The 15,720-nt window shown below is 33.2% G+C and overlaps 1 protein-coding gene across 10 annotated transcripts in view; it reads left to right on the top strand.

Annotated features, from left to right (window-relative positions):
- Nucleotides 1–15,720, top strand: part of LOC143225504 (tyrosine-protein phosphatase 10D-like) — a 165,025-nt gene that overhangs the window by 70,374 nt on the left and 78,931 nt on the right. For all 10 annotated transcript variants that reach the window (XR_013013888.1, XR_013013887.1, XM_076455067.1 and 7 more), the window contains 4 exons: nt 9,281–9,541; nt 10,090–10,233; nt 14,208–14,333; nt 15,508–15,650. Coding sequence is in view for 8 of the 10 variants with exons in the window: in XM_076455067.1 (XP_076311182.1) it covers nt 9,281–9,541; nt 10,090–10,233; nt 14,208–14,333; nt 15,508–15,650 (674 nt within the window). In the remaining 2 variants the exon portion in view is untranslated. The remainder of the gene's footprint in view (nt 1–9,280; nt 9,542–10,089; nt 10,234–14,207; nt 14,334–15,507; nt 15,651–15,720) is intronic.

The following is a 15,720-nucleotide window of genomic DNA, read 5'->3' as shown; positions in this document are numbered from 1 at the left end:
CCTCAAACTCAGAGATCTTAGCCCATTCTCATATGATACCATTTCTTCTGAATTATTTTCAACAATTCACTGTCCTTTCCTAAGTAACATCCCAAGAGTGAAGATTTGATGAAGCTTCAACTATATCTAGTAAACAAGTGATCATAATTTTTGTGACTGTTGAAGATTATGATATGTCTGCAATCATTTTTCTTGATTCAATTGAGTTGAAAGGACAGGATACTGAGACTATATACACATCTCTGTTAAAACGTTTGCATGATGCAGGATTTCATAGTGGATATTTGATAAATAATTTGGTCTCATTCTGCTCAGATGGTGCAAGTGTAATGCTTGGCCACAAGTCAGCAGTGAGCACTAAACTTAAAAATGATTTTCCTGACATCATAATTTGGCATTGCTTAAATCCACGCTTGAAAGTGGTTTTAGATTATTCTATCACTGATATAAAACAAGTGAATCACTTCAAAGTGTTCATAGATAAAATCTACATGATCTTTCACTGATCAAATAAAAACCAAATAGAACTTTTCAACACTTCAGAAGAAATTGGACTAGAAATTCTAAAGATTGATAAAGTTTTGGGACCAAGATGGGCTGCTTGCAGCCTAAGATCAACACTTGCTGTATGGCATGCTTATCCAGCATTATACAAATATTTCTCTACTGAGAAAAAATATTCAGGAATGGCTAGCTGTCTTTGCAACAAATTCTTCCTGGAGGATTTAGCAATAATGATAGATATACTACAAGACATTTCTTTACTTTCTAATGCCTTTAAGCCATAAATTTAAATTTAGCAAGAGCTGAAAAACTAATAAAAAAAAGGGTCATTAAGACATTTGAAATACTCAAAAAAGTAGGGGAACCTTTGAAAAGAAAATTGATGGAACCATTGCTTCTGAAGCTTTTAGGAATATTGAATTTGTTGAAAACCAAAGATACGTAGGCTTTCCTCGCCAATAAAAAAATATGAAAGCCAGATTGAGGGATTGTGATCACTTAAAATAAAAAAAATAATGCACAAGAAAATGACAATAAAATTCATGAACTGGTAAACATACTTGAGCCAGATTCTTGGAATATTGATGAAGTTGTTATCCTTTGGAAAGCTGATGAAGAAAAATTGTATGAATTCAGTTAACTCTTTCATCGCGAAATCAGCGTTAATGATTTCCATGACTATGTGGAAAATGTCCTCCTGCCAAATCGCCATAATCATAAGACTCCAAGAACTGTACAAAAGGCTTAAAATATCGTAAGTACTGTTGCTCTTAGTTCTGGAGAAGCAGAAAGAGGGTTTTCAATAATGAATATCATCTATTCAGATAAAAGAAGTTGATTTACAGTTGAAAATGTGGCACATGTGATGGCATTTAATTGGATTCATGGGATCCCACTTCACTTGAAACGTGGCTAAAAAAAAACCACAGCTGATGACAACAGGGTTAAATGTGGAAAGGATAAGGATTTTGGTGATAAACAAGTTGCAGTTTGGAAATATTTAATGCATGCTAAATAAATTATTTCAATAAGATATTTTTATTATTATTTTTCATTGCAAAAAATGGGAATGTGTAAAGTGTGATAGAACTGGTTGTAAAAATTTTTGAATTACACCACTGATTATATATCATAAGCCTATCAACTACTAGCTGTAGGTGAATAATAAAAAGAGATTCTCCTTGGCCCAATCAATTTCCAACAAACTCTTAGGAAATAAAAATACGTACTAAAAAATATAATGTTTAAGAGAATTATTCAGCTCAAAGCAATTTTAAAATTCATCATGTTAATCAGAAATCCATAATCAACATGTCAAAAGTATACCTGCAGTAAAAAGAAAGGAAAAAAAGTTACTCCACAACCTAATGAAAATCATCATCCCTCAATTATGATTAGTTATGGCTTTTAGTGCTTACTCATTAATATATATCTATTATTTTTTCATTAGTGTACAATAATCAATAGAAAATTCACAAAATTAGAACCTTTTTATAATCTATAATGTTCATTTTAAAAAAGTTAAAGGTAGAAACTTCACATTTCTCTTAAAATTTGATTTACTTTACTCAAAATATTAAAACATATATAAAAACTTACATTTCGGTACAGTATCTTACCTTCTCTTGTTTAGTGAGCCATCAGTGGCACAGCAGTATGTTTGCAGACTCACACTGCTAAAATCTGGGTTTCAATACCCATAGTGAGTAGAGCACTGATACATCTCATTGTGTGGCTCTGTGCTTCATTCTAAACAAACTTGTTCAATGCTGCCCGGCTAAGCATGACCAAATTGTTGAGGCACTCGACTCTTAATCTGAGGGTCGTGGGTTCGAATCCCCGTCACACCAAACATACTTGCTCTTTCAGCTGTGGGTACGTTATAATGTGACAGTCAATCCCATTATTCATTGGTAAAAGAGTAGCCCAAAGGTTAGCAGTGGGTGGTGATGACCATCTACCTTCCCTCTAGTCTTACACTGCTAAATTAGGGACGGCTAACGCAGATAGCCCTCGAGTAGCTTTGCGCGAAATTCGAAACAAACCAAACCAATGCTGCCCTCTATATGTACAATTTTTCACTTATCACTAGCCTTAAAATCCTCACCTATCCCCCATCTAACGTGGTTCTACTGCATCTTTATATGCAAATAAGCATGGAGTAACCCTCCATCAATAGGAGTGCAACATACTCCTCTGACGCATGTAACTACTATACTATTAAGCCTTACACTTACTTCTTATTTTGGCACTGTCGCCTTCAGACATTATTGAATTTTGCTCTTATTTTTTTGTTTTTTCTCACATTCCACTCTTTCAGTTTTTTGCTATATTTCATATATGGCAATTTGACAAAGTTCGTCATTTTAATTACAACTTGAGTTGATGTCAACTTATCTTTTATTTTCTGCACTATTTAATTTGGTGAACTGTTCTCAATTGAATCATCAATTAAGAATTTCATGTTACAGCTACTACTACTTTGTATATTATTAATCCAGGCTTCAAGTTCTACACTTTTGACTGAGTAGGTCTTGGCATCTTAGTTTGATGGCAGTTAGAGCACTACATGAATTCTTCCTGAACAGCATGATCTTGACAACAAAGACTTGTAGAGCCTTTTTTACTTACCCACCCTATATCATACAATCCTGTATGTCACTTGTGGATGCTTCTGGGCTTCCTTCAGCCTTTTTTTTTGACATTATTTTACATCTATGTTATGTTTATTTTGTGTTCCCTGTCTCATATGTCCTTCATCTTTCCTTTTTCACACTACTCTTTTATCAGAATATCTTTGTTTCTCCTCCATCATCAAATATCAGGGTACATGTTGACCAGTTTCAGACACAGTAATATGGAGGATTCAGATGCTTTTGCTTTGGTTTATCACAATGCAGACTTTCATTTTCTAGACTCACAACACTTATAATCTTTGATGTAATTGTTTGGGCCAACAATGACTTTCAAATTAAGTTTTTGAGGCCCAGTTTTCCAGATTATAGATGATTCTAACATCTATCCTCAGGTACCTGTCTATCATGTATCTCCTACCCAAGATTATTTACAGTTTCTCTGCAAGGTTTTACAGGAAGACATGTACCCGTACATTTTCCATGTTGGTGTGTTTATCCTCTTCTGACCTTTTTCTCCAAACTTAGCTACTCTACTGCTTGGATCTCCGAGGTACAAACACATTTTTGTCTCAAGACCACCTACCCAGTACCAAGCTGCACAATTTCAATTACTTTGAACATGTCCCTTGAGTCGAAGTTGGAGTTTTCACAACAACTTTCCTCCATCCTTTATTTGGTTTCCAGGTTGTTTCAGCCTTCACTTGCTCCCACACCTTCTCAGCCTTTGCTTGTTTTTCTCTCCAGGATTTTAACAGAGTGTTCATATTTCTTACAACAAAAACTCATGCTCTGTGATGACGAGAAAACACACTTGTAGATAAAATTATACATTTAAAAACTTATATTCTTTAAGTATATAAGAAATACATGCTGCCAACAGTACTGGTGACCACCCAGTAGGTTCTATCAGGGTGGTTGAGTGCCCGTCCAGATTCGTTCACCTATGATAGGAATTAACATTCGATCCTTGGGTTCTGCAAGTGCCATCTGAATAACTCTTCATCCACCTCATCCATTGTTACCAGTTTCTGTGTTTTTCCACTAACTCAGAGTTCCACAACTTGCCAGCACATCTCTGAGACAGTCTAGTCTCTTCTTCTCAAGAATACTATATAACCAGTTAATCAAACATCATCAGGTCTATAGCAAGTTGTTTGTAGTTTTTAAAACCTGGGTACTGGTGTCCAGTGATTGACTTGTCTCAACTGAACTATTTTATAAACCTTCTCTACTTTACCATGAAGTTTTTCTCACTCTACAGTGGACATACACTCTTGGTCTGTGGATGAACACAGCAGATGTCTCAGATACTCACTTTTACATTCTCACTACCCCACAATCCAGACAGTATCTATGGTTCATTCATGGGGGCAAGATCACCAGCTTCATGCACCGTCCTTCAGATTGGCTTAAGTACCTTAGGTGTTTTGTCAAATGAGAAGGACTTTTGTTCAATTTCTCCATGTTTAGAGCTTGCACTTTCATCATTTACATGGACAGCTGGCTCCATCAAAACCTGTTCCACATGAACACACATGCTTGCTCTTGCAAAAATTAGCATATTTTGGTTGAATTATCAAGGTGTAGAAACCTTCCTTGTATCTATCCAATATCTCATCTACTTTGTAGTGTTTTCCAATTCTCACCAGTCAAGCTCAACCTTATCCACTTTATCTACATTTGATGGAGCTTTTATACACCAAAGCCCTTATCTCTTCTACTGTCACTGCATGTGAGATTCTTTCACTTCTGGGAACAAGGGCTTCCATGCAAGCACTTATACTCTTAGGGCACGCTTACAAGCTCACTCCTTAATGGATTCTGTATGATATATGGAACCTTGCTGGGAATCTCTTGGACTCCATTGTCAGCTCTCTTTTTCCCTTCTGAACAATTTTACATAGCAGGTGTTCTTCTTCTACCTCCTCCTGAGGTGCACTTGTTTACAGATGCTTCATTCAGGTGTTGAGGGGGAGTTTAGAACATCAGATGGTTTCAGGTTACTTGTCTCTGATCGAGGTAACTTTACATATCAACTTTTTGCTACTCCTGGCTATTTATTGAGCTTAGGATCTTTTCCTTCTCTCAGTTCAAGGCAAATTTGTCATGATCCATTCTGACATTTCAATAGTTGTCATCAATTACCAGGATGACACACATTCTCATTAGTTATGTTGATGAACATTGAAACTATTCTGTTCCATGTTCAAGTGGTTTCCATCTGGTTGCATATCATCTTTCAAATCGAGACTAGATCTTCCTCGAGAAGTGGTTCCTCGATGTTCATGTCTTACACAACTCAAAATTGCGTCAGTTTTGGTTTAAATTGTTATATCTGCAGGTCTATGGATACTTTCATTTGGGATTAAACCAACTGATATAAGTATCCTCCAATCAGACTTCTACACAGGGTGATATCCATCATCTGCTCCACTCTGTGTTGGGTATTTTTTACTGCATCTTTCTGGCCAGCACAGTGTTTATTCCCTCTTTTTACCGTCCTGCAGCTGACTTACCTTTACTTCTTCCTCTTTCACCATTTTCCCTCTGTCAATCTCAGCCACTGTTTCTACACATGCATTCCACACACTCTGCTTTTACACGTGGCTTCTTTCTATTCTATTGCAAGGAGATCCAGATTATCCATATGTGTAACATATATTTTATCGCATTCCAGTCACCCTTTCTCACTCATAGTTTACTGTAGAAAATGACAAGTTTTTAACAGTAGTCTTTCTACAATGGGTTTTGTTCTACTTGACTGACTGTACCTCATATTGCAAAATTTCTTACCTCACTATTTGATCGTAACTCCTCTATGTCTTCTATTGCTGGATATCAGAGAGCCTTGGCTAACACCTAGTTTAGAAGAGATCATCCAGTGAGACATATGAACTACACCAACCACATTCATCTCCCTTTACCTCCATCATATGGCTGTCTCTTCATTCAAATATTATATTCCACCTGTTGCTATTTTACACTACATGGTTCAACTGTGAATTAGTAAGTTTATTTTTCTCTATCTTTTTCCCTACAGGAGCACATGTTTTACAGCTGGTGATCATCCTTTTTGACTTACTAGTTTGAATTGCTGCATTGGGATATTAATGTTATTGTCAATGCCTTTATCCTCCCTTCCTGTGAACTCTTGGTTACCTGTTCCATCTATCATTCCTTCCATAAAATCAATAATTCCTACTCATTTTCATCTGTGAACATCGAGGTTGGATATATTTGCCATCAATTTTTCATGTACCCTTTACAACCACACCTCTGTTCTCCTTTAACTGGATTGTACTTTTCTACTCAAAACATTGCTGACTTGTAAGGACAACTCTTCCTTTATGCCATTTTCTCTCCCCATCATTTTCCATTTATTCATCCACTCTGATCCAGATAGACTTCTCTGTCCAATTCATGCTTTTAATTATTAGAGTACCCACACGGCTTATTTCTATGAGTTTTACTTCCAGTTATTCATTTGCTAGACACCATTCTCTTTCTGTGACCTTTTACTCTCAGAGTTTGGATTTGTTAACTTATCAGGCTGGCATATACATCCCATCTCCTATTTTCCAGCACCTTTTCCTTGTGTCATCTCACCAAAATCAACATCTTTGTCCAACTTTAGAAATGATAATCCAGTGAGACATATGAACTACACAAACCACATTAATCTCCATTTACCTTCATTATGTGGCTGTCTCTTCATTGAAATATTATATTCCACCTATTATATTTTACACTACATGGCTCAACTGTGAATTAGTAAGTTTATTATTCTCCTATTTTTACCCTTCAAGAGCATGTTTTATATCTGGTGGATTTTGCTCAGTGGCAAATGGTGCCTGTACAGGTATACTTACTGAGTGTATACATATATGTGTGTGTGTGTGTGTGTGTGTGTGTGTGTGTATGTGTGAATTAGTAAGTTTATGAGTATATATATACATACTGTTTGAGGTACCCCTGACACACCTGCTTCAATGGGTTAAAACGTGGAGGCTGGTGTGGTAAGGAAAGAAGCTGGACCAAGTGAGCAGTTAGCCAAAATCCAGGGTTTGGACCAATCATTATATATATATATATATATATATATATATATACAGGTTAAGATGGGATGCTGTACAGAACCGCCAGTAGATTTTCTTCATGGTATATTGTTTCATAGTTATGCCCATACAAGACTTCACTAGCTTATGGACTGTCATGAATAAAAAAGAAAGGGATAGCTGCTTGTTCCTGATGTTCTTTTGACTGAATACATCAGGGGTGCTCTACTGTTTGGAGTATGATTTTCAGGATCACTCATTACACAGTCACCAGTGTCAGCATTCCTGTGGATTCCCAACACATTTCTCCTCCTCAATCCCCTTCTGCAAGTGGAATATGAGAGTATTTAATACTTATCAGTTTTTAGCTGCTAGGATGCTGGATCATGGAGTCTTCTCCTTAATCTGGTCAGTATCATTCAGTAGAGAGTAGAGCAGTAGTATACTGCTGGCATAGATAGTTTAGTTCCTACCACAGATTCATAAACTAGATAAAATCCACAATGATGCAGTTCACTCTTCCTTTTTGAACCTCTCATTCTACTATCACCTGAATATCAGTTCCAAGACAATAGGATTTGGATTCATTGGAAGTCCCCATACTACCACAGGTACAGTGTACTGATTGATTAGAGAACCCTTGGTTTACCTCCTCCATGAAGCTGAGGCTTGGGTGTTTGGCATCACACTTACAGGTTGAGACTTGTACTGGTAGTGCATGGAGCTAAACATCCAGTTGGTTTTAAATTTGAGTGAACTGTCATACAGGCATTTCCCTTCCTACCATCATTCAGATATCAGGTTCCTAAGGAGTTGGTGTTGGTTGATAATTTGGGCACATGTGCTCTATCTCATCATATAGAATGAAAGATCTTTCCTTTTGTCTCATAGGCTTGAGATAAAGATGGTATCGATCCTCCTCCTATTGTAATACAGAAGATAGATATTCAAGGCTGCCTAGTTTTCCACAGAAATTGACCCACAGAGTAGTCTGATGTGTGCTGGCCATTCTATCCCATGGGGCATATTCATTGACCTTTTTACACCATTACTATATCTCGTTCAGAATCCTCCATCCTGTCATCTCCTGGATGTCATTTTCTTGGTTTCTTGTGTTGGATGTTAAGCTAGACAAAATTACATATCTGTTACATCACTGGGCAAAGAGTATACCTGGTATAGTTTTGATGTAGTTTCCCATGGTAGTGTTCTTCTCTCAACTGTGGATACTTTTCAAAGTGTGCTTATCTAGGCAAATTTTGCACTGGTACCTTCACCTCTTCAACGTGTAATGCTAGTTACTATGTGAGAGAAACTAAGGTACTGTAGTGAAAGTTAATATTTTCCTACGCTGAAAATATATTTCCAGTAGGTACTTACCTCCAACTATCTTGAATTGAATGTTAGGCTGAATATTACAGAGGGAGCAATATGTATCAGGAGAGCGTGTATTATGCTTCTCTTGGTGGGAGGTTGCCACATGCTTATTTATGTAAGAAGATGCAGTATAATCATGTTAAACATGGAGTGGTAAGGAATTTCAAGGCTAGTGACGAGTAGAGAATTTGCTCATTTAGAGGGCAACATTGAACAAAAGAAGTTATTATGGGAGTAGAAGTAAGTACATAACTCACTTAAAATAAATCATTATTCTTATTAATTTAATACACATTGTTGTCAGTATTAAATTTAAAATACTGTAAAAATCATAATTCATCATATTCATGTTCAGTGTGTTTACATTAAAGTATAATTAAATTGAAGTATATACATAGTTTAATTTTAATTATAAATATACATATTTTCTTTAGAAAGTAATTACTTACAAATAACTCAAAAGTACTAGTTATCTCCATATGTGTGTAAGCTTAAAGATTATTCCTATATGGGAAATGATATGAACCAAAAATTAAATTTTTCTTTTGATTATAAAACATTGAACATTCACCACTATAAATAAATAAGAAATGTTATCAAACAACTAAAATATTATTACGATACTTTGTTACTAAATATTTATTTTCAGTTACATCTATACCTGATATATATTGTACTTTTGTCTTATAAATGTTTTTATTATCTCAGGACCCACATCTCCATTGATCAAAATCGTAGAACCAGTTATTTCAGGTTTCAACATTTCCTGGATTGCTGATGTCATAAGTACCCAAGATTCATATGTAGTTGAATACATTCGTAATGACACTGGACACACTAATGAAGAAATCACTAACAGTCACTGGCTGCTACTAAATAACTTGTATTCTGGGGCAGTATATGAGATCAAACTCTATGCCCAGAGTTACGGAGTGAAAAGTGAACCTCATTCATATTTTCATACTGTTTGTAAGTATATATAGTATTAAAATTCTTTGATTGTACTGAAAGTATTTTTAAAAATATGTTTATTTTGATATAAAAAATGGTTTATTTTTATTTAAAAAGACAAATTCCTATTCATTAAGTAGTCTGATTGCTTAACACCAGATGCTGGCAATGCTGTTGCATTTGATTAATGACTTGTTTTTCAATTTTTTATACTAAATTTAATTTGCGTATGTATGGTGTGAATCAAAGTATTCCAAAATGAAGAACAGTTTCTGTTTGCTAATTGAAGCAAATAATTTTTAATTTTATTCTAACTGAAGGATAATTCATGGTTGTCTCATCCATCAGTATGGTGTTATTTTCTACTTTAAAAAAAAAAGTTTGATATTCGTAACGTGTTTTCTCTCATTTTAATTTGTAGATTGATGCAAAAGAGCCATATGATGAATCTTGATAATTTGTATTATAAAACATTAATTTTTTTTTAAAGTTTTATTTTTTATTGAAAAGTTTTGTATTTTAATGGCCACTAATTACAGTATTTCGTATTTGTACACAATCTGTAGATCCAAAACCACCAGAAAAACTTCAAACTATGAAAGCTAGTAACTCTACAATAATTTTAACATGGATTGCCCCATCAAACTCCTTAGTTGGCAACTATATAGTCTATTACAGGCCAGCTTATTCTAACTTTTTGAGAGAAGTAGGTAAGTTGCAGTCTATTTACAATACAGTTGCTTTTCTTTTAGAATGAAAAATAATTTTGACAAATATACATGATGAAATTTAAAAGGGCATGTAAATTAGCAGTTTTGATGGAGATGTTTACAACTCTTTAATTGTATTTAAAATATTAAAAGCAAACCAATTAAAAATATCTTGAGAAAATCTCATTTGTTGTTTTTAGTTGAATTACTGCTATAAGTAATGATAAAGGTCATACTTGCTGTTGTTTAATACATTAAAAATACCTAGAAAAATTAGAAAAAGAATTCAATCTACAAGAATTTATACTAGAAACTTTTAAATATAGTTTTGAAATTATATAGTAAAATTATACCATTAAAGACCAATAGATAGGGTTCTCTAGCAATGCTTCTGTGTAAAATACTTGATATCAACTTTCTATAAACAAGTTGAATAGAATAGTTTATTTGCATTACAAAAAATATTATGTGGTGTTGGAAAAATTAACAAAGCTATCAAGCAGTTTAATTTACATAAGTATAGGCAAAATATTGTGCAATATTAATCATGGTTCATGGAAGTTTCCTAGTAACCCAAAGTTAAGCTTATAGACTTATAATGCTAAATTCTTAGGTTCAGTTCCCACAGAGGACAGAGTGCAGTATTCCACTGTATTTTTTGTTTACTAAAAACAATAATGTAAAATATAAGGTAAGGTACATGGAATAATTTTTTTTGTTAGAACAATTGACTGAGCTCTACAAATATGTACTATATATATATTTATAATTACAGGGGCTAGGCATTATTGGAAATTTATTTATGTTTTCAAACTTTAGCCTGACCTGAGCTGCATGTTTAAGTTAGGTTAGTTACATGAAATGTCAGGTGATCCATGGAAAAAGCATATTTGCAGTCATTCTAACAGATATAAGGAAATACAAAGATACTGCAACATTCAAAAGAGGCATAATTGTGAAAGTACATCTAATAGGTGCCTAAAAGACCAAGACAGTTTCATTGGCAAGCTGCTCTAAGATATCAGTCAATACAGTTTATCAATAATGGAAAAAGTTGAATAAAATATTTGTTGCAAGAGAGAATTGTGGCTAAAGACACATAATCTGTGAAAGAGGAGAAATGTATCAAGACAGGATGATAAAGTCCAATTATCATCAACCAATACACTAACCAACAGACCTTTAGTGAAAGACAATCATACCTATCTTCAGTCATACCTTGTGAAGAATATTTTCACAAATAGATTATGGCCATAGGACACCACTCCACAAAACACTGGCCTCAGTTACCAACAATAAAAAATGCTTTGAATCATGTGAAGAACATAGACATTGGACTAAAAAGAACTGGTGAAAGATGATGCAGTCCATTGAATTATGCTTTACCATTTTTTTGCACAGGCTGGAAAAGGTAGATTTAGAAAACGTTCTGAGAATAACTTATCTCTCTTGTGTTGTCCTAACTGTTCAGGCCACAGGTAATGTAATCATAATTTAGGGTATATTTTCTCTGAATACCCTAGGTTCCTTGACTCCTGTATAAGGTAGAATAAATGCATAATTTCTTATTAAGTGTATCCAATAATGAATTGTGTGCCCTAATGGGAACAGCTACTTTCAAGATGGCAATGTTTCTATCCAAGTTCCTGAATTGTGCATCCATCTCTTGAGAAATATAACAGAGACTTCAGGCATTTCCAATGGCTATCACAATTTCCAGATTTCAATCCAATTGACCATTTGTGTAATGAATGTTAAAAACACATTTACCATCACTGTTTTCTACCTGTCTCTTTCTATGAATTGCATACAATATAAATAACTGAATTGGAAAAAGTTTCTCATGATAGCTTTCAGCACCTTGTAAATTCTAAGCCATGTCATATCATTGTTGTCATTCAGGTGAAAGATGGCCTAACCTATTATTAGGCACAGTTTTTAACAAAGTGGCCAGCCACTTGTACAACTGAAAGTGTTAATCAGGAAAATAATTACCAGTCATTTCTGTTGTAATATAAGTAAAAGTCTTTCAGAAATTTTTGTTCCATACAATAGTATTAATCATGGTAAAGATTAGATTAGAAAAATTTCTTTATATTATATGAAAACATATATATATAGATTTAAAAAAATCTCTTCTCAATTTTTTGTGTGAAATATTATTTCATTTCCTATAGCCTCTATGTGACTTGACGTGTAAAACTGCTATTCATTAATGGTATTTTTATTTGCACCATCTTAATAGCACAAAATTTCCTTTGATAATTACTACTGCTATTTGGATCTAATTTCTTAATGAATATTTTAGTGTATGAACAATATCCAAATTTATTTAGAGATCCAAGCAGTGGTGGCAGAAGCAACAAAATTAACACCTGCATAATTTGTTCATGGCAAATTTCTGAACATTTGTTTATGTAATACTTTTTGGGTATAGTTGTGGTTGGATTCCATAAATGACAGTACTTTCTGAGGACAAATGTTCATGTAGTGAGATTGAAAAATAATATAAAGCCAAAGAGAACTTTCGTTGTTCTGTTTGAAAGAGTAAAAACTTATACAACAGTGTGTTTAAGACAGAAGTAAACTTCAAAATCATACCCCAAACCAATTCAGAACAAAGTGAAGACTGTGGTTATGAAAAGAAATTTCTTCAATCCATTATGATGAAGCTTGTAGGTCATATTCTTTAGTACCTTAAACAAAATAATAAACAAGAATTTGTAGCTGATGAAGGCTCACAAATTTTTATCCATACCTCAAAATCAATAAATGGCTGCTTTTGTGAGAAAGATGTATAGAGAAATTGGAATCCCAACAATCCAATTCATACATACATCTGTCAAATACCCTGATGCATTTCCAACATATTTTTATGTTTTTATTTTGCAAAGGTTGTAAAAACGTATGATTCTAAGACTTGTTATAATGGAAACATGGTATCACATAATAATGACTATCAAATTGAACATTTATAATCATGGAGGAAGTTTTTTCCATAGTAGACTTGGAACATAATTCTTATGCAGTGTGATTAACCTTCACTATTTTTCTTTGCATGTCCATTGATGAGTGAAACTATAAAAAACATGTAATACTTACAGAAGAGTCCAAAGAGCTATATCATATATAAGCTATTTGAAATAAGGGCATTTTGGGGATGTTTTTATCAGAAACTAAATTTATTTGCTATCTTTACGTCTCTTGCTCTTACAATTATTCTGCAATTTCTGCATGTTTAATATGAATTTTATGTAACTGAACATCCTATTAGATATGTGGTATGCAAAACACATTTGGAGTTTACTTCTGTTTTACTGAAGTCAAATTTCTAGCCATGTGTATCATTTTAGCAGTTGAGCATTGGTCATGGAATGTGACTTTATTGCTGTTGACCTAGTTACCTTTTAATCTGGTTAATTATCTTCTGGTGTCACATATTCTTCTTATGGGAAAGGTTGTTGTGTAATTGGATATGCTACAAAAGGCAGGGATGTGATTTTTCCAATGATAGTTTAGGTAATGCTTTGAAGATATATCCTCCTTTATTTTATTTTGGAATGATCAACATGATGTGGGTAGTGTGTTATTATTTTTGTGCATGTAATGTTGTAGTATAGTAGTCCACAAAAGAATCTTCTTACAAAAAGATAAATAATTAAAACCTCTTTTTCTGTTCATTAGAAATATTGCTTATCATCTAGTGTACGTATTTGCTTTTGATTGTTTTTGTTGAGATTAAAAGATTGTTTTGTTCACTTTGTTCTTATCAAGTACAGAATCTTTTTCTTCTGCAAGCTTAGAGTTTCACAAACTCAGTTTATCTCTGCAATAATATTTTGACATTTCTCTGGCTATTGCAGTTACTGTCCTTATGATTTTATCTCTAAGGTCACCATTGTATCTAAGATGGAGGACTACAGGTATATCCCATACTGCTTCCAAAAAAAGTACAGAATTTTCTATCATTTTAGGAATTGTGAATGCTACATCATCTGAAATAAGTAACTTAGTTGCTGGTGAGTGGTACATTGTCAGAGTCACATCAGTTAGTAACCATGTTGAAAGCAAAGAAGTTAGAGAATTAAAACAATCAACATGTAAGTAAACTTTTTGTTCAGGCCAATTTCATTACATTTTAAAGTTTTTATATTTTAGTTTAAATAAAGTCAGCATATATTTTTTATAACAGATAAACTGTTTATTGGTAATAACGTGAACCATTACTACCTTATTCAAGCTCAGAGAAATGTTATATTAGTTTATTTCTGTGAATTTACAAAACCAAGATGTGTATTATTGACAAAATAAATACTATGAATAACACTTAATTTTCCAGATGTATATACTATGCTAAGATTGGATGTAGAAGGTTTATGTGATAAATTTTCTTTGATGAATTCTAAGAAAAATTAACAGAATTCTGTATCAACAAATAATGGTGATTATGCAAGTATTGATTTATATGAAGCTATTTTTTTCATTATTCTTGATTTGATCTAACATGTTTGTTTGTATTCAGTTACTTGTGTACTTTCTTGTACTGGAAAGTTTTATTGTGAATTTTGAAATTTACAAGCATTCATTGACTGTTCACAGAGCTTCTGAAGCTACATTTTTTGCAACCTATAAAAATTATATTTTCTTGCCAGAGATCATAGAATGATGTGGTATTTAAAAGTGATGCATTTAATTTATTTACTTATCATCGCATAAAAAAATGTATGTGCAAATTTTTGATGTTGAAAATTCACAAATTCATGTCATTAATTTTTTATTACTTACACTCTGAGGAGCAAAATATGTGACTGTTTTCTTTCATCTTAATAACTAAATATGTTTTCTGTTTCAGGTTTTTTATAAAATGAGTATTTATTCAGAAACTTAAAAATAACTTAGTACATTAATTCTATGAATTATTCTATAATTATTGTTCTTCACCTTTGTAACGAAAAGGAAAAAAATGTTCCTTATTAAACATTATCAAACTCTACTATGTTTGTGTGAAGTTAAGGAGGTATAGAGGAAGAATGGTATGCAATACAGCTTTAATCTAAAATCTCTCACATATGTTTTGGACACTATGTTACAAAAAATGAATATAAGTTTAATCATTTTCACCAAAGGGAATATTTAAAATATCTAATTCAAGTCTCATAACATATATTGTTATTGTTTATAATTTTAGTTTTGTTTATAATATTCGTAATATATATTTATGAACAATTCATCAACATATATAAATATTTATATTTCTTTTTTTTTCTCTCTCAGACCCTAATTCTGTCAAGCATGTGCATTACATCTTGGACTCCTACAATGTAACATTTGAATGGATTGCCCCACAAGGAAAAGTAGACTACTACATTATTGTTTATAATACTGTTCCAAAACCATTATCTCAAATTTCACAGCAGGTATGGAGATCTTGGTTCACATTATTGTAACAAAAATTTTATACTGATGTTATGATAACATAAAACTAGA

The sequence above is a fragment of the Tachypleus tridentatus genome, chromosome 9 (genome assembly GCF_004210375.1).
Source record: "Tachypleus tridentatus isolate NWPU-2018 chromosome 9, ASM421037v1, whole genome shotgun sequence".
Taxonomy (NCBI): Eukaryota; Metazoa; Arthropoda; class Merostomata; order Xiphosura; family Limulidae; genus Tachypleus; species Tachypleus tridentatus.
Note: the sequence above shows the minus strand (reverse complement) of the source record. Positions and strands in the feature narration are given on the sequence as shown.